The sequence below is a fragment of the Myotis davidii genome, unplaced genomic scaffold, assembly GCF_000327345.1.
Source record: "Myotis davidii unplaced genomic scaffold, ASM32734v1 scaffold77, whole genome shotgun sequence".
Lineage (NCBI taxonomy): Eukaryota > Metazoa > Chordata > Mammalia > Chiroptera > Vespertilionidae > Myotis > Myotis davidii.
In genome coordinates, this window is record NW_006289713.1 from 6,815,959 (window position 1) to 6,834,467 (window position 18,509).

General features: G+C 41.5%; 1 protein-coding gene across 2 annotated transcripts in view; it reads right to left on the reverse strand.

Annotated features, from left to right (window-relative positions):
• CDH13 (cadherin 13) overlaps positions 1 to 18,509 on the reverse strand; it is a 1,006,079-nt gene that overhangs the window by 137,137 nt on the left and 850,433 nt on the right. For both annotated transcript variants that reach the window (XM_006762254.2, XM_015562993.1), the window contains exon 8: positions 5,638 to 5,778. In XM_006762254.2, the coding sequence (XP_006762317.1) occupies positions 5,638 to 5,778 (141 nt within the window). The remainder of the gene's footprint in view (positions 1 to 5,637; positions 5,779 to 18,509) is intronic.

Genomic DNA, 18,509 nt, shown 5'->3' on the forward strand with positions numbered 1-18,509 from the left:
CTATATCTATATCTATATCTATATCTATATCTATCTATCTAATAAAGAGCTACTATACTAATTAGACCAAATAACAGAACGATCATCCGGATGAAGCCGAGGCTGTGAGGGCCGGCTGAGGCTGTGAGGGACTGTGAGGACCAAGACCCTTGCACAAATTTTGTGCATTGGGCCTCTAGAGTGTGTGTGTGTGTGTGTGTGTGTGTATATATCAAGCATAACTTGATATTTTCTCAAATTTAATAATTTTTAAAATTTGCATGAGTTTTTCAATGATGAAATGTGTTATAAAGTTTTGAAAAATGTTTCAAAACTCTCAGTAATACAGAGCAAGTTCCAATTAACCTACTAAGGAAAAGACCAGACTTTTTGTTCTATTTCCATAGCAAATGCTGTTACATAATTGTTATATAGAGAAGAGACCATAGAGTTTGCAGTCAAACACATAAGAGGAAAGTATTACTGGGTGGATTAGGCAGTTAATTAATAAAATTTTATTATAAAAGCTAATAGTCCAAGAAAAACAAGATTCCTGAGGCATCAATTTCTTAAAGATCTGCCCCTGGCTTTTAGGAATAGGAGATGGGACCCCAGCCCCCACTTGGTCAGCTTCAGCCTTTGGCATCCAGCTGGCGACTCCTCCTCCCCGCTTTATGAAACTGAGCATTTACCCACTCACCTCTCATCTTCCAGCTGGAGGACAGGCCCTTTTAAGTTTTATGCCATTTTTATTACAGGTATTATAATGTTATAGCTCAAACATTGAAACTTTTATCTTAGAAAGAATTCATCAAATGGCAAAAATAAAATGAAGTAAAATAAAATCCTAAATTATTAAGTCTAAATTACTGGTTGCCATTTTAAGTTTTTAAAATCTGAAAAATCAATTGATGGAATGGATGAAGAAAAACTCAATGTCTTTAAAAAACATCTTAAAGTCATTTGCAAGCATATTCTTTTAAAATTAATAGGAAATTTTTAATCCTCATGATCTACAGTTTAGAAATTGATGTGAAAATATGTGTTATTCAGTCAGTATTTATTGAGCATCATCTATGTTCTAGGTGCAAATCAGAAGTGTTTTTTTTAAAGACTGATTTTTAGAGAGAGAAGAAAGGAGAGTGAGAAAGAGAAACATCTATGTGAGAGGGGCATCAATAAGCTGCTTTCTGCACGCTCCCCACCAGGGATCAAGCACAAAACCTGAGTATGTGTCCTGACCAGGAATTGACCTGGCAACTTTTTGGTGTATGGGACAACCCTCCAACCAACTGAGCCACACAGGCAAGGGCCAGAAGTGTGTGTGTATGTGTGTGTGCGTGCCTGTGTGTGTGTGTGTGTGTGTGTGTGTGTGTGTGTGTGTTTAAATAACTTTAGGGGGAGGAATGAACAAGTCACTTTGTTCTAAATGGGAGCGAGATTCTGAGCTGTAATTCAAACTCTGAGTTTGGAGAGTTTAACTAGATTCCCTAAAATCATTTCAAAATAACCATTCTAGAAAAGTCAAAACTAACACTCAGTTAAAGCTATGTGTTAAAAACTATTAGAACAACTCACAGAAGATTCTCCATGGGGAGACTAATGCTTCCAACCCACATTTTTTTGAAAGTCAATGACTAAAAATTGATTTCCACGGATCAGTAGCAATTTTAAGTATGACCTTGGTTCATCATACCCAATGACACAGTTCCCAAGTTAAAATTCTCTTCAGGAAACATTTGGAAAATACTGAATTTTTGAGTGTCCACTGGGAATGCAACAGAGAATAAGAGGTGTGGGCTGTGCTTCTCAGCAAGCTTACAATCAGTTTAAATAAACACTAGGGCAACAACAAATGAGTGTACTTTGCACTAAACATTTACTCTTTAAAGTAATCTTTAAAATATCTCCTTCCTTAGTAACAACCCCTATGTTATCAAGGGCTGCAACATGCCAACCAAGACTAGTTGGAGTTATTCCTCAGTCTCCCTCACAGACAAGGGAAGCTAAGGAGAAGTAAGCAGAAGTCATTTGGGTTTCAGGAAAAGCCTTTAAATGACATTTACTTAGGTGGCAGGCCTTCCTTTGTCCTTCTCACATCTTGTTTCATTCTTCCTGTTATATGGACACGAGGGCTGGTGCTGCAGTGACCCTATCGTACCACGAGGCAGCCATGGAGAAGGCAGACCACAAAGGTAAGAGGAATCTGAGAAACTCAATGCCATGCTGCCACCATATTGACTGGGAACTGTCTACCAACATGCATTCATGTAAAATAAGCTATCCCTCTATCTCATTTAACAGAGTGTCAGTTCCAGTCTCTATTATTTGAGAAACCATAACTTCTCTTTTAAACCAATCTCACCAATACTCTAGATGAAAACATGCATTTCTCTGGAAATGGAAGATCATGTGAAATAGAATTAAAAAAAAGACAACCACCATATATTCCCATGAATTTCCTTAGAAATGACCTAATATATGTAAGAACTTATATAAGACAACATCTTGCACAGCTTTCTAGACACCCTCAACCCCAAATGGCCACCATTTCCATTCTAGAATGACTGCACCTTGAACTTCATCTCTAAAAATGGTTTAATTTCAAGATCGTAAGTTCCATATCTCCTCTCTGTTGCCAGTGCACCTGCTGTTTCACTCTCCGTATCCCAGAGACCAGCGGGGCTGAGTCCTGTTCAGTTCTCTTTTTCCCTCTCGCACGTTTCTCTGGGCCTTCCTGCTTTCATTCACAGTGATACACTTTACAGATTCTGCCACCTCTCCTCCAGGATCCCGTCTCCCTTAGAACTCTAGGGTCCTAGCCATGTATTCTGATATGCTGGAGCAGGGTCACAGATGATTTTAAAGGAAAAAGATTACTTAAAAAAGTTTACTTTCAACATGGAGGTGAAATGGGCCATTTGATAAGAATGTCAGTTGGCCTCTTAAATTTTAGAAACATTGTCATCATCTTGCCACCACTGTCTTCCTCACCATCACCTTCATCACCATCTTCTTCATCACTTCCTTTATTCCGCTGTCCTCACTTCTGAATTGCCACTGTTTTTATTACCTCTGTCCTCATCACCAATACAATACGAGATGACCAGCACTATCTAAATGCTTTTCATTGTTGGCTCATTTAACATTCACAAGACTCTAATGAGAATGTAAACAGTTAATGTGCTCGTCTCTTGTGTATTGTCAGTAGGATTCAAATACAGCTCTGGTCCAAGAGCCCACCCCTCTACATCTTTGTTACACTGCCTCCAGCAATTCTGGCATCTCTCCTCAATGACAACCACAGCCTTTCAGGAACACGTTAGAAAATTTAACTGCAAATTTACTTTATCCAACATTGGACAAAGAGTCCTTTGGGACACATATAAGAGAGAGAGAAAGAGAGAAAGAGAGAGAAAGGGAGAGAGTTTGATGCTCCTGCTCGCTACCCATTCCTCTCATTTTATTACTTATGTTTCTTTTTTAAAATTGATTTTTACAGAGAGAGAAGAGAGAAGGGGGAGAGAGAGAAACATTGATTTGTTGTTCTATTTATTTATGCATTCATTAGTTGCTTCTTGTATGTACCCAGGCGGGGATCGAACCGGCAACCTTAGCTCTAACCAACTGAGCTACCCTTCCAAGGCCTTATTACTCATATCTCTATCTGAGTTGAACACCAGCCCTGCCCTGAGGTAATCTCAAGCTTACTGCCCACTGTCTATTTGAAGAGAATTTTTGTGCTTTTGCCAATATTCATAGGTGAAGAATATATTTTCCATTATGCTACTCAGGGTTTTTTACTTTACATTTAGAGATGTTAATTTTTTTTCTTGAATTCAGTGGTATTAACAAAAACAAACAATGAAAAATAATTTCTCACAATATTTAGTCCATGACCACGCACACCACCCCCCATCCCAGTCACAGGAGCCTCTTTGAAATAACTAATTAATCTCACCCACCTCATAACTTTGATAGGTTTTCTTACTTTAGGTTGGGATTATCCAATTTCCATTTTCATTACTACATATATATGTATAGAAAATTACAATGTGCCTTGAACTCTGTTTTTGAAATAGGTTCACCAGAAATTCTGCAGATAAACCAATATCCCTGGTGAATATTCCATGGGCCATTAGTTCAATGGGACATGATGAAGTGGCCCAGGAAAAATTATTCCTAGGCCAAATAAATCGGAGAAAGCCTACAGCCCAAACCAACCTCTCTTAGAGAAGCACACAGCATTTAAAAGGTACCCAGAAGTCATGTGGTAAAAGAAATTTTTTAAAGGATTCAACTCAGTATTCACCACATCTTTTGACCCTGAAAGCTCCCCTCACCCCCTGATCTACAATGGTGTAACTAGTGGAACAAATTTCTTGGAACACCAGTTTGAGAAACCTGGGGAAATGTGCAATCTGTATGCAGTTACAGGAACACTGCCTGGGAGCAATAGAATGGAGCCATGTCAGCTACTGTGGACTTTGCTGTTTGAGACTGGAGTCCTGAGTGCCCAAGACTAGGAGAGGGGTATTTCCTCCTCTTGAATGAGTCCTGCAGGGCTGCAGCAGGAGAGGTCACTAGGGAGTCAGGAGCTGGGATAGTCCCTGGATTCTTGAGAGAGGGGAGGGGCAACTGCAAATGCAGGCCTGGGTCTTTTCTCTGAGTGCCTGGGAGGGTGGGGACCTCAGGGCAGATGGGAAGCACAGCACTGCAGTTGGGAGCATGGCTCCTGCGGAGCTGGGCTCATATCCCATTTCTGCTGTTTACTCAGCACGGGACCTTGGAGCAGACTCTCTGAGCCTAAAATAAGCTCCCTCATTGGTCAAAGGTCAATGAAATCAACCTCCCACAGTTTAGTGAGGCAATGGATGGGAGGGGGAGAGCCTGTGGGGAGGGGGATGCAGAGGAAAGGTTTGGCCGATGGCAGGGCTGCCTTCATGGATTCTATGCTCTCGGTCAGTAAGAGGGGTGTCCAATCCTTTGCCCTGGCCATGACCCGCAAAGAAACCGTGATCTTAGCACATTTCTATTAGATGCATAGTTGATACGAATTCAGCAACTGAGAATGTAATTTTGTGTACTCAGCCTGTCCCCGAAATTTGCTCCTTTGAAATAATGGGAAACAACACCCATGATCCATAATCATAAAAGCATCGGAGCTCAGAGTAAATAATGGCTCTCCCAGACAAGCCAACTTGGTTGTTATTTATAAGCTTCTAGGCCACCTTGCTATTGCCAAGAAAATCTGCTTTACCCTTTTGCAGCTGTTCTGTCTGGTCTCTGGATCTATACTTGCTGAAAAAAATAGTTATTGTTATGCTAAAATCACAATGGGACTCACATCACTCACGGCTAAATAGCACCGATAAAACTATGAAAATGGCATTTTGGCATTGAAAGTTATTTTCTCACAGACTTTAACAAGATTCAATGCTTTTGTTCTCATAATGCTCTGGTATTTCCAGCTTTGCAAAAAAAAAAAAAAAGATAAAAATATGAAAGAGTATTCTGGCATAACATAATCCTTTCTCCAAAAGGGAGGGTTTTGATTTTGCAAACAGGGAGCCGGCAGGGGCTGTGTACAAAGAATTTAATATTGATCAGCAATCATGGCTGTGACCGCAAGGGTAGTGTCAGCAGAGGCTTACTTACCTCTTTCTTGGTGAATTCTGGTGAGTGGTCATTTTTGTCATCAATCAGGATTGTCGCTGTGGCTGTGCCTAGTAATCCATAAAGCTGTCCAACCATATCTTGAGCCTCGATGATCAACTCATACTTGGGATTTTCCATAGTCTACAAAGCAAAATCACAGCAGAGAAGATGGCATTTAGATTCAAGTAGGTAGCAAGCATATTGCTTGAGCTGCCTCTGTGGCCTCCTCCATTGAGGACGGGCATCTTTAATCAGTTACAGCATTTGTACCTGTTGTGTATAAATACCCCTTGGATTCTCTCCAAAAGGAGGTAGTCACTATCCATAGACTGGAGTTGGCTGTGGGTAGCCAACTGGAGTAGCATCTATTTTCTGTTCTTCTTTAAGGGAACTTTTGACACATTCCAAATTGTTGTGTTTCTGAGTTTGGGTATACATTGCATGTTTGATATTTATGCCCACACATTTCATTTCATAGCAAACTCATGAAACTGACCTCGAAATGAGATTTAGGACAAAGATAGCAGCATTAGGAACTCATGCTTACTGAACAATAGGATGGGCGTGGCATTGAATTCCTATATTTTTCAGAAATCATTGTTAATCTTGCCAACAAGCGTGCTGTAACATTCACCTGTAACATTTGTTGTTCCCATGTTACAGGTAAAAAAATACCAACTGAATTTTATAGACACTTGTACTGAACTTCTTTCATGTCAATTTTAGTCATTAAGTTTTTGGTGTCATGTTAAATTTGGAAGATGCATTTTAATCGTACCATGATCTATAAGTTAATCATGGCAATATTGCATTATTGTCTTTCAGTGTACACAAGTTTTTCATTTGAATATTTGACAGACGTTTTGCTACCCTATTTAAACATTCAGAACAACTAAGTGGCCCTGACCCCAAGATGAAGAAGAGTGCAGTGGGCCTGCATTCACATTTTTTTCTGTTTTTCTTTCTTAATTCCTTTACCTTTTCACCCAGCCTCCCAACACCCCTCCCCTCTGACAGCTGTCAGTTTATTCTCTGTGTCAGTGAGTCTGTGTCTATTTTGTTTGTTAGTTTATTTTGTTCATTAAGTTCCATATTTAATTGAAATCATATGGTACTAGTCTTTCTCTGACTTGTTTATTTCAGTTAGATACAGACAACAGTAGGGTGATTACCAGGGGAAAGGAGGGTGAGGGAGGTAGGAGAGGGTAAAGGGGGGTAAATGGAAATAGAAGGAGGATTGATTTGGGTGGTGAACACACTATATAGTACACAGATGATGTGTTATAGAATTGTACACCTGAAACCTATATAAAGTTTATTAACCAATGCCACCCCAATAAATAATATAAAATAAAATTGCCTTCTGTGGTGGATTTGCCTGTCTTGGTCAACTAGGACACCATTCTGGGAAGGCAGCTTCCACATTTCCTATGGGGACCTTCTGGTCACTTATTCTCTGCCCATGTAGTGTGGGTTGGATTGACTTTTCCCACCATCCATCTGGCCAACTTTTGGAATGAGCCCTGATTAGAAGAAATCAATGCGTGCATGCCAAGCCAGGGGCATAATGACTACTCAGGCACAGGACGTGTACTTGACAGAGGAGCGAAGGAAGCCCTGTTTCCCTGTGGAAGCATTTAGCCCAGGAGCTAGACAAGCCATCTCATGCCACAGCAGAGGCGGGGTGAGGGATGTCTACCTGAGGATGAAGCCAGCCATATCCTGGTAGAAGTGATTGCACTGGAGACACTCCATCATGCCATGCCTGAGGCCAGTCTTACCTTTGGACTTCCAGCTAATTAGGGCATTAATTATTCTTATTTGCTTAAACCAGTTTGGTATCTTAATCGCTCACCCAAAGAGTTCAAGTTGAACCACCTTCAATAACAAAATAAAAGGACTTTATTTATTTATTTTTTTTATCAAAGGTCCTACCAGTTGCAAAAGTCCTACCAGTATAATGGCTTCAAAACCATTGCTTATTCCAACCAATAATTAAGAAATGCCATGATTAGCAAAGAACAAAAACACAAAGGGGATCTATAATTTCCTTCTAAAGCTAAAAGTTAACATGGGGATTTTTGCTAGCTCGGTGCTCACTGTCCCCCAATCTTTTAGGCATTCTTAAAGGGTAGCAAGCTGTTTGCTCCCCAGGGAACCTTTACTTGGTTGTTTCTTAACTAAGACTCCTGAGCTCCCATCTTAAGGAGCAGTGGTTCTGTTGGATGGTTGGAAGGCTCTACATTCTAAACTCTAGAAGATGAATGGGATGCCGATACTCTCCCTGAACACGTTACTCACAATGTACCCCCGAACTTTATTGTAACATTGCTTAAGGCCTGACAATTGGATACACATACATAGGGTGCACTCAAAATGTATACACATATTTTGGGTAATTATAAAGGCAATGTTTATGAAAATACATTTCATTTTCAAAACTGAGCTATCAGCTCTTAAAGTGTATATACATTTTGGGGGGACACCCTGTATTTTGTGAAATGAGCTCCACCAGGATGGAAGGTCACAGACTTCTCTTATTGCTGAGTGCAAACAGAATTTAGCACCAAGCCAAGCTCTGGGTAATTCTGGTTCTGCCTGGTTCAGTTGGCACCTCTCTGTGAAGGCTCCTGAAATGTCATCTACTCTCAGGCCGAAGCTGGAAAACCATCAGCGTAATGTAAGTGACTTTCTACTTATCATTGACAAGTTGAACTGGATTTACTATTTGCCATAAATTTTATAGCTGGAGGATAATGAAACCAATAAATTGGCCCATCTTCAAAATTTTCCCCAAGTGTCTCTAGACATACCAATCACTACTCAGTTCTAATTTCTTGTATGACTTTTTTACTTTTGTAAATATATATTGCTTATTTTGGGAAGCACATAATCATAAAAATAAGAAATTATGTAGGCTTTTTTCTGATATTCAAGAGATTTTAATAAACTTAATGTCATTTTCTCCATGTAATATCATTTATCAATATAATTCCTTGACATTACTTTAAGGGTTGCATAAAATATAACATGCTAATTTATAATTAACTTAATCTTCTATTATTAGAATTTCAAAGTTATTTCTAGTTTTTTAAAATTTTTTATTTTTATTTATTATTGCCACTATTACAGATGACCCCCATTTTACTCCCCTTTGCCCACCTCCACCCAGTCCCAGCACCGCCCCCTACCCTCTTTTCTGGCCTTTGCCACACTTGTCTGTGTCCATGGGCTATGCATATATGTTCTTTAGCTAATCTCTTCACCTTCTTTTACCCAGTTCTCCCCACTCCCCTCTTCTCTCCCCTCCACTCTGACATCTGTCAGTCTGTTCCATGCATCCATGCCTCTGGTTCTATTTTGTTAGTTTATTTTGAGACATATGGCACTTGTCTTTCTCTGACTGGTTTATTTCACTTAGCATAATAATCTCCAGGTCCATCCATGCTGTTGCAAAGGGTAAGAATTCCTTCTTTTTTATAGCTGTGTAGTATTCCATTGCATAAATGTACCACAGCTTTTAGACAATCTAAATAACACTACAATGATCATCTTTATTCAGGAAGTTCTCAATATATTTTGACTTTTTTTTTAATGACAGATTCCTAGACATGGAATTACTTGATCAAAGAGTATGAATATTTTAAGGCTCTTTTTTCATATTTCAATATTGCTTTCGAAAAAGATCTTACCAATTTTCATAGCAGTTCTACTAGCATGTTTAATTTATCTCAGGCATGACTTGTGCCTAAAGAATACCCAACCTTGCTCCATGAAGCAAATTGGGGGATGAGTGTGATTCTATGATAGCTATCTCACAAGGATGCCAATTCCTCACAGCAATTACTCTTCCCAATTTGCAGTACAGGTTGCTATGGGCATGCACTACAGGGCTGCTTCAAGCACTAAGGGGATATGTGCTGTGTTGCCTTCCCAGTGTCCATCCCTTCCCTCTCCTCTGGTATCTATGCTATAAGAGGCACCACCTCTTCCTCCATCTCAGCACAGGTGGAGTTAAGTTAGGTTTGACACTATTCCTGATCTAGGGATGGTCATGTGGCTCAGGCCTGGACAATCAGGGCCTCCCATTCCCATGTCCATGGGATGAGCGGGTAACCTAGGTGAGGCCACCTGGGGTTGAAACTCAATTCCAGAACACATTTCTTTTAGAACTCTTAGGTAAAGATGTCCTCTCTCTGTTGGGCTTGAAGGTGGTAGGGCATAAATCTGGAGCTGGGAGTGGCCAGCCACACAGAGAAAGTCAGCCTGAGAAAGAAGATAACCTAGAACTGAGAGGTAGAAATGATGGTTTTAAAAAAACTTCATTTGTGCTTGTTTCAGGCATTTTGAAGCCAGAATTTATCCCTCAGATTTTGTGAGTTCTGTGAGCTAATAAATTTCTCCTTTCCTTAAAACATTTAAATAAGATGTTCTGTGAGTAGCAACAAAGAAATCTTGACTAATGCAACTAATGTTATGACCAATTTTCTGCAGAAAGTATAAGAGCTATCATATCATGCTACAACATCACAATAGGCTCCTCACAACAACATTCCAATAATTTCATGAGTACATTTTAAAAAACATTTCTCCCTCCACAGAAACATATTTTTGATCTGAGAGTATTATATTTTTTTCATTAATTTATGCATCCATTTAATTAGAAGTTATTGACTATCTACTCAAAATATTGTTCTGAGTGTTGGGGACATAGGGATGGAAAATCAGTATTCCTTTCCTCAGGAAGCTCAGGGTTGAGGACAGGATATTTACATATAACTGCAGCAAAATAGATTCACCACTAAGCCAACCAAATGCCTGTCTGTGATAGCACAAAGGAAAGACGCATTGGCTTAACTCTGATAGTTCAACAAATTTTATAAATAATTTAAAAAAAATGAACCAGCCAATTCCCATCTCCTGAAGTAAATAAAACTTTATGACTGCAATGGGAAATATATTGATTAACCTAGCAGAAAATCAATTAGACTATTTAGTAGATAAATTGCAAGGCTTGCAATGAGATGTTCCAAAAGCCTCAATTTTCTGGCAAACTTAAGGCTACCATTAAAATGTTTTTACTATTGAAAATATACCCAATTATTGTGAGAAAAATAGAAATTATATAGTCATTTCTAACGTGGAAAGGGGGATCCTCTTCCACCCTTCTCCAACCCCCACCCCATTTTCAAGAGGTAAATATTGTTATTGTAGTTTGTTGTCTCCTGCCTTTCTCCTGCACATCACACACACTTTATATACACTCATATCATACAAATGATAGCATTCACACAGCTGGACAATTTGGTTTAGCATCTTATTTTCATCTCAGTGCTTACAGGTCTGTCTCTTCATTGTAACAGCTGCTTAATAGCCCACTGTATGGATGCATTATAATTTATTCAGTCATTCCTTATTGGATGGCCATTTGAGTTGTTCAGAAGTTTTCATTTTTAAAAGATAAAAAAAGTCCATGGGCCTATCAGTATTTTGTGTGTTGTTTTCTGTAATAAACATTATTGCTTTTACAATGACAGCAATAACAAAAACCAATCAATAACAAAAGCAACCACCTTTGAGATGTAAAGACCTAGAGAAAATGCCACCGGAACCCTGAGCTCTCGTACAACGGGAGTGCCTTCCACTCACAGTGACCTGCTTCCCACTGCAGCGGAGCCTTTCCCAGGAAGTCTTTCCCAACCCTTCCCTCCTGCAGTCACGCTTACTTCAACTATACATACATATTCATTGCTGTACCGCTCAGCAGTCACATTGCCTTTGTTGCTCTGCTGAAAAAACTAGGCAGCCCACAGCTGCCCCATTCTCTGGGAAGGACCATTGATGCATAGAAGTAGGCCCTGGTGGCCATGGGTCAGGTTTGTCTTTCTTTCTTTTTAAAAAAAATATATTTTATTGATATTTTGCAGAGAGGAAGGGAGAGGGATAGAGAGTTAGAAACATCAATGAGAGAGAAACATCGATCAGCTGCTTCCTGCACACTGGGGATGTGCCTGCAACCAAGGTACATGCCCCTGACTGGAATCGAACCCGGGACCCTCCAGTCCGCAGGCCGACGCTCTATCCACTGAGCCAAACCGGCCACGGCCAGGTTTGTCTTTCTTGCACTCACTTACTGATTCACAGGTAACTCCCTAACCCCCCTGGGACAACTGGTTTCTGGGAATATGAAACGTGGAACCAGGCATCACAGAGACAGAATGTAAGGGAAAACTTCTCTCCTCTCCCCACATTGCTCCTGGGCCCCATAGAGGGATTTCTGCCTTAAATGTTTTGGGAGTAAACCTAAAACTGTGGTGCTCCTCCTGCGTGTGCAGAGGGCACGCCTCTGGGGGATGAGACCTCCAGCTGTCCAGCTATTCTGTCACTTGGTGAGTGAACTGAACAGGGGGCCGGAAGGCCCGTTATTCTCTTAAGGCCAAACTGCAGTCTCCATGCCAAGAATCTCACCGGATCTGTGTGTTTATTTCTCTCAGTTGGTTTGAGGCTCAGATGGGAGATGTGTGATCAACTCCAATAGAAAGAGCCTTTCAGGCTGAGTTAGGCTGAAGGCTCTGCTCTAACCAGAAAGAGCCAGGCTCTGCCGCTGAGAGCTGGGGCTGTGCCTGCTGCTGACTTCAATCTGTCCTCGATTCTGCAACATACGCCAGTGTTTGTTCAGGAGATTCTTTCTGGCACTGAAACCAGCCAGACTCAGTTTCAATTGTTTGCTACCAAACGAACCTGTGGTGAAACCAAATGTTACTTGTTCACCAAATCCTACTTTCTTTGACTCTAGGCCAGTCGTGGGCAAACTACGGCCCGTTTGAAATGAATAAAACTAAAAAAAGACCATACCCTTTTATGTAATGATGTTTACTTTGAATTTATATTAGTTCACACAAACGCTCTATCCATGCTTTTGTTCCGGCCCTCCGGTCCAGTTTAAGAACCCACTGTGGCCCTCGAGTCAAAAAGTTTGCCCACCCCTGCTCTAGGCACACAGCTAGACTATAACATGAACTCGTGGGACCTATTCTGGACAATGGAATATGGGAGAAGTGATGTGCTGGCATGGCTCCTAAACCGCCCACAAAAGCCTCTGTGTTTTCTCTTTCCCAAGCAGGGAGAACCCTACATCTCCAAGTAACTATATGAAGCAGAGCCCATTCACTGATCTGCTGTATAGACTGTGGCATGAACAAGAAAGAAGCCATTCCTTAGTTGAAGGAAGTCGGCTACAGTGTTTAGCCTACCCTGAATAATATAAAGGCCTTATTTCCTGTTTGGTTTTATTTTGAATGCCCATTTACTATCTTCCTAAGTAAATGACAAAGTTTTCAAGGGCAAGGACAATGCCTTTGACCCCCGCATCTAGCCAGTATGTAACACACAAGGTGGGCAATTTACTTTCATTGTTGATAATGATGATATATTACTGTTTCCCTGAACTAAATTATATCTCAAAGGTCTGAGCATATCAGTGGCTTTTCCAAACCAGAGTCATTTATTCTCAGGGAATGGCTTATACGTTGGGGAGCTCTAGCTCAAGGAGATAGGATTTTATTTTGACCAAGAAATGCACTGTGTCAAAACTGGGAAAATTAAATTGGCTGCTCTGATTTCATTTAAGCGATCTGATCTGTAAGACACAGCTAAGAGAGTCAAGCTGCTCTCCTGGTCTGGATTCTGCAGTCATGCATTTCTGCTGCATTTGCTATCTGCTCCTGGGTGTCCACGAGCTCCCAGTTAATATATGTCCAAGAAACAAAAGGAAGATGGTGTGTCTGCAAGAAAGAGCCTCGGGTATGTCTCCATGGACACACGTCAGGTTCACTGAACACACTGATTTGAAAACCAAACATTTCATCTTGAAAAAAGAAAATCAAGCCGTGTCATTAAATATGGCACATAATCAATCACTGGACCCTTGATGTTTTACACAGCGACAGCGACTTCCATACAAGTATGCATTTAACGGAACATTTATCACTAATAACAAGCATAATGGTAGCTGTGGGGGGAAATCAACGAGTAAATGTTACATGGAAAAGGTTTTGCCATTAACCCATGCAGTGCCCCATCCTTCTCTTGTATCACCTTAAACCACGCTTCATGTGTCTCTTTGCACTTTGTCCACTGAACTTCTTTCCACTCTACCCCAGCGTTTCTTCCTTTTGACCTTTCTGCCTCTACTTCTCCCTCCAGGCTGCTTCCTGCCCATTTGCTGCTGCTGCTCATTCTTTATTACACTGAAGCGCCACAAAGGCAGAGGCCTTAGAGCAGAATAGGTGGTTGACCCTTCGGAAGGGACACTCGAAATTAGATCAATTACTATTATCCTGGCTCCACCACTTAGGAGCTAAGCAATCCTGATCAAGTTATGAAGTTCTCATAGCCTCAGTTTCCTTACCTGTAAAATGGGGAGAATAATACTACTTTCAGGGTAAGTGAGAATGCAAAGAAGTAACACAGTGCTAAGCACGGAGCCTGGCATATGTCAATGCCCAATAGGCGGCTGCTGATATTATGTAGTAGACATTTGGAAAGTCTTCTAAAGATGGGGCAGAGCCAAGGGTGGCCCCTAGGAACAGTCAGAAGGAACTGAATGCTTTCAACAACCACTGAATGAGGCTGGAAGTGGTCCATCCCCAGTCGAACCTCAGCTGAGACTGTAGATTGTGGACAAACACATGGGTTGCAGCGTTGTGGAAGTCCATTAAGCAGAGGACATAGCCAAGCCATGCCCAGACTCCAGAAAACAGAAACTGTGAGATAATAAATATCAACCGTGTTAAGTCATTAAGTTCTGGGGGTAATTTATTATGCAGCAATAGCTAACTACTATACGCCCCCCCCCCCAGCACTTATCATAGTCTGTAATATTCTTGTTTATTGATTACTAATTTATTCGCTATCTTGACTCTGACCATTTGAGCTCCACAAGATCAGGGACTTGTCTTGTTTAGAGATTTATCTCCCAGCTATTAATTTGGTGCCTGGCACATTGTAGTTATGTAATAATTAGTCAATCATTGATATATTTTTATAGAATAATGGATTATACAGAGCCATGTGCTCATAAATGTTTAACAGCAGAGTCTCTTGATTTTGTAGTGTTTGTCAATTCTGGTGGTTTAAATATTTCTACCATGGCTGATTGCAAGCTACAACATGATGTCACTGAACGCACAGTTGGAAAGAGATATCCACATCAGTTTCTGCGAGCCAGCAAGAGCTTATCCATTGTGCTTTAGTTGTCAAGGAAAGCTGTAAGGTTTTTTCCCCCAACTAATCTCTTTGTTGTCTAGCATTTGATGTACTGTTAATAAGAAATATTTACATGAGATTTATAGCAAAGATATAACATAATTTATTCATTCACTCAACAGCTTTGGCCAGATAGGCTGGGCAAAGCAAGACTCCTTGTTATATGGCACCAGAACAGGGACCACATTCTTCTCCAGGTTAGCTGCACCTGACACCTGGCCTATAAATATTGCAAACAGATTGGCGAAAACATTATCTGAAGCGGAACGCGTTGTTGTCTGTCTGGAATTTGATTTATCCACTCTGGCCACATAACACTGGGGGTAGGTAGTTCATAAATTCAGAAAAAAAAATCCCAGTACCTGTGCTGTATGGCAAGTGGGTTTGACTTGTGGTTGTCTGTGGGCCTCCTGACACCTTGCTCCTCAGTGCTAATGTGAACATTCGTGTTCCTGGCTGTCACCTGCTGTGTTTTCACTCCCCTGCTGGCATCTGGTGGGTAAGGAGAAGGCTGCAGAATTCCTTGAGATTTACTGGTTGCTGACAAAGCCAGCAGGGTGGGCAAGCACCAGGGGAAATAAACACCGATTCTTGACGTATACAGTTGGAATAACCTAAGCGATACCAAAATCAAACAAAATATTTCCAGGAGAAACGTACATTTTCCGATGTTACTGATGAATTACAGTAAGTGAACTGCTAATGGCATACCTGGAAAAATCACCCCCTTCAGACCTAAGGTGGCAAATATTTGACATTCAGTTTGATTCCACTAAAACCTTTATATAGCCCTAACCGGTTCAGCTCAGTGGATAGAGCGTCGGCCTGCGAACTGAAGGGTCCCAGGTTTGATTCCGGTCAAGGGCATGTACCTTGGTTGCGGGCACATCCCCAGTGGGGAGTGTGCAGGAGGCAGCTGATCGATGTTTCTCTCTCATCGATGTTTCTAACTCTCTGTCCCTCTCCCTTCCTCTCTGTAAAAAAATCAATTAAAATATAAAAAAAGTGGTAGCACTATCATACAGATAAAATCTCTAAAATAAAAAAAGAAATAAAACCTTTATATAGTACCTTCTAGGTTCAAGTAACTGCTAGGAGGCGATGAATGAGAGGCCCTGATTTTGGTGCATTTATATTCCAGATAAATGAACAAAAAACAAGTGTGTAAGGTCTGATGAGATGCCAACATTATCAAAACATTGCCAATTAAGGTCCAGGTGAAGGGAGTCAGAATGTGGGGTGCCAAGGAAGGCTATGTGGAGGTTGCTCAATTTACCAAATAGTAACTGAGCACTTAGGATGTGTTAGGCCTTGTGCTATATAGTGGTGACAAGTAAAGGGAGCCAAGTCTGGTGGAGGGGACCCCGATAGCTCCAGTAGAATGGGATAGGAGTGAGAACAGAGAATTGTGGTACCACAGAGGATAGGCCGCTCCACCTAGAACTGGGGAGGGAGAATTAAGGACACATTCCTGCCGAAGAGAGTGTCCTACTCTAGAATTAGATGTGGGGTCATGATGTGGAAGTAAATTCCTATGGAAGAAGATAGGAGACTATTCTGGGTTGCTATTCTGGTTGCAGAGGGTACTGGCTCAAAGGTGGGGCATAGGCAAGGCTGGGCAGGCCAAGTCTCTCTCTGGAAGGCCGGTTTTGCAGAGTAGGGTAGGTTGACAAGGCTCTCTTTCCAGCAAGGAGCAGGGAAAGTCCTTCCCCTTTGGAGAGGCGTCCATGGCAAGCAAGTCTTTGCACTTGCTGATGCTGGAGGGCTGGGTTCTCCTCTACCTCATGGTAGATGCCCATGGCTGGCCCCAACCCCAGGCTCAGCCCTTGGCTCCTCACACACCTTGAGCCGTATAAGAAGGAAGGGGAAACAACGAAAGTGGGACAACCAGATCTCAGCAGTGAGGTGTGAATGGGAATGACCTTTCCAAAAACACAAAGAGGGGACAGGGGAATGTTATTCGGAGGAGCCTCGGCCAGCCCAGCTGGAGGCAGTCTCCGGTGACTCATATTTGCCGCTGTGTGAAATCGGGAAACTGATGTTCCCGCTGCTCACCACACACTCTCCAAAAGCAAATAGCTTTCCTTGGGTTTCGATTTATTACCATCTAAAATGCCATTCTCTGTATGGGTAATAAAAGATAATACGTTTTATGGGGGCTCCTTATGTTAAGGTTTTACAAAACCTGTTATTAAATGATCTGCATAGAATCTAAATGAATCTTACTAAGTTACATGAAAGAGCGAGGTGGTTTTTTCCCTTTTCTCTCCCCCAATCCAAGTGCCGTTAGGAGGGCGGCGCTCTCTGCATGTTTCCTAGTCACACAGGAGAAGGTAATGCCTTTGTCAGACTTAAAATTGTGTTCTGCTGTGTAATCGGCTTCACAAAGTTATATACTGATCAAAACGTCCAGAAAATTCAATTACTGACTCCAAATGACAAAAGCCCATGAGCTCACCAAGGGTTGGAGGCTGTTTCTAAAATTAGGTTCTAAATGCCCATCACTTAGAGCAATTTCAGCTTTATGACCTTTGCCCGTCGGTCCTCTGCTGTTTATGGCTCCTGTGCATTAATTTCAGGAGCTTAATCAGTATTACCTCGTCCACTTTAGAAAGTGCAGTCTAAGCGGCTGCAGCAAGCCCGATTCGTCCACCCTTTCTTAGAACTCACTCCCATTCGGAAGTGCACCCCTAATCAAATCTGCCATTGGGATTACTTATAATCAGTACTCTATGTTTTCCCTTAAGTCAAATGCATTTTTATGCAAAGCTTACTTGGGTTTGGAGTTCTATTGCAGGCAATAATTCCAGGTAGCTTTCGAAACCCAGGAGCCCGCTGAGAGAGTAATGAATCAGCAAATGACATCCACCTACTCTACCCGAGGATGGGAAAGCAATTCGAGACATTGCCTTTATGCTGTCATTGGGTTATACTCTTTGAAAATAAATTGAACTAATTCTAAATCATCCGAGGAAAAACCACACAAGATGGATTCCAATTACGCCACTGCTATTGTTCCGAAAGCAAATTCACAAACCAGGGAGCAAGGCAATACGGCTCGACCATGGGTTCCTGGGAAGGCTCTGCTGGCGATTTCATGCCGGCACAGCGCGTCCTTCTGGTCACCTTACTTCAGCACAGTTTGAACAAGACCACCTCATGCACCGTGACCCCTGCCCTGTTCTCAGGAGGCAGCCCTTTTGTGGTCTTGGCTCCACCATCCACTTTGTTCCTGAAATTGTCTTGGCTCTGCAGACCAGAGCTAAGCCTATTAACATCCTTGAATGTTCCTGCAGCAAGGAACAGGAAGTCAAATGTTACAACTTAACATTTGGTCCTGACCTTCTCCGGCTCAGCCTCACTGACAGACAGAATGTTGATCAAGATGAATGTGTTTTTCCTTCACGAATTATACAACCCACAAATATGTCCTTGGAGGCTCCTTTTAATTTTATTTAAAACAACAACAATAAACAGAGTTTTCTGTATTCCCTTCCACTCCTCCCGAGAGTCCTTTTCAAAGTGGAGGGGACTGGAACTCTATTGCCAGTTCTTTTGGAGGGAATCCAAGGCCTTAGCTCCTGTCCCAATGGAGTCAGGCCTCA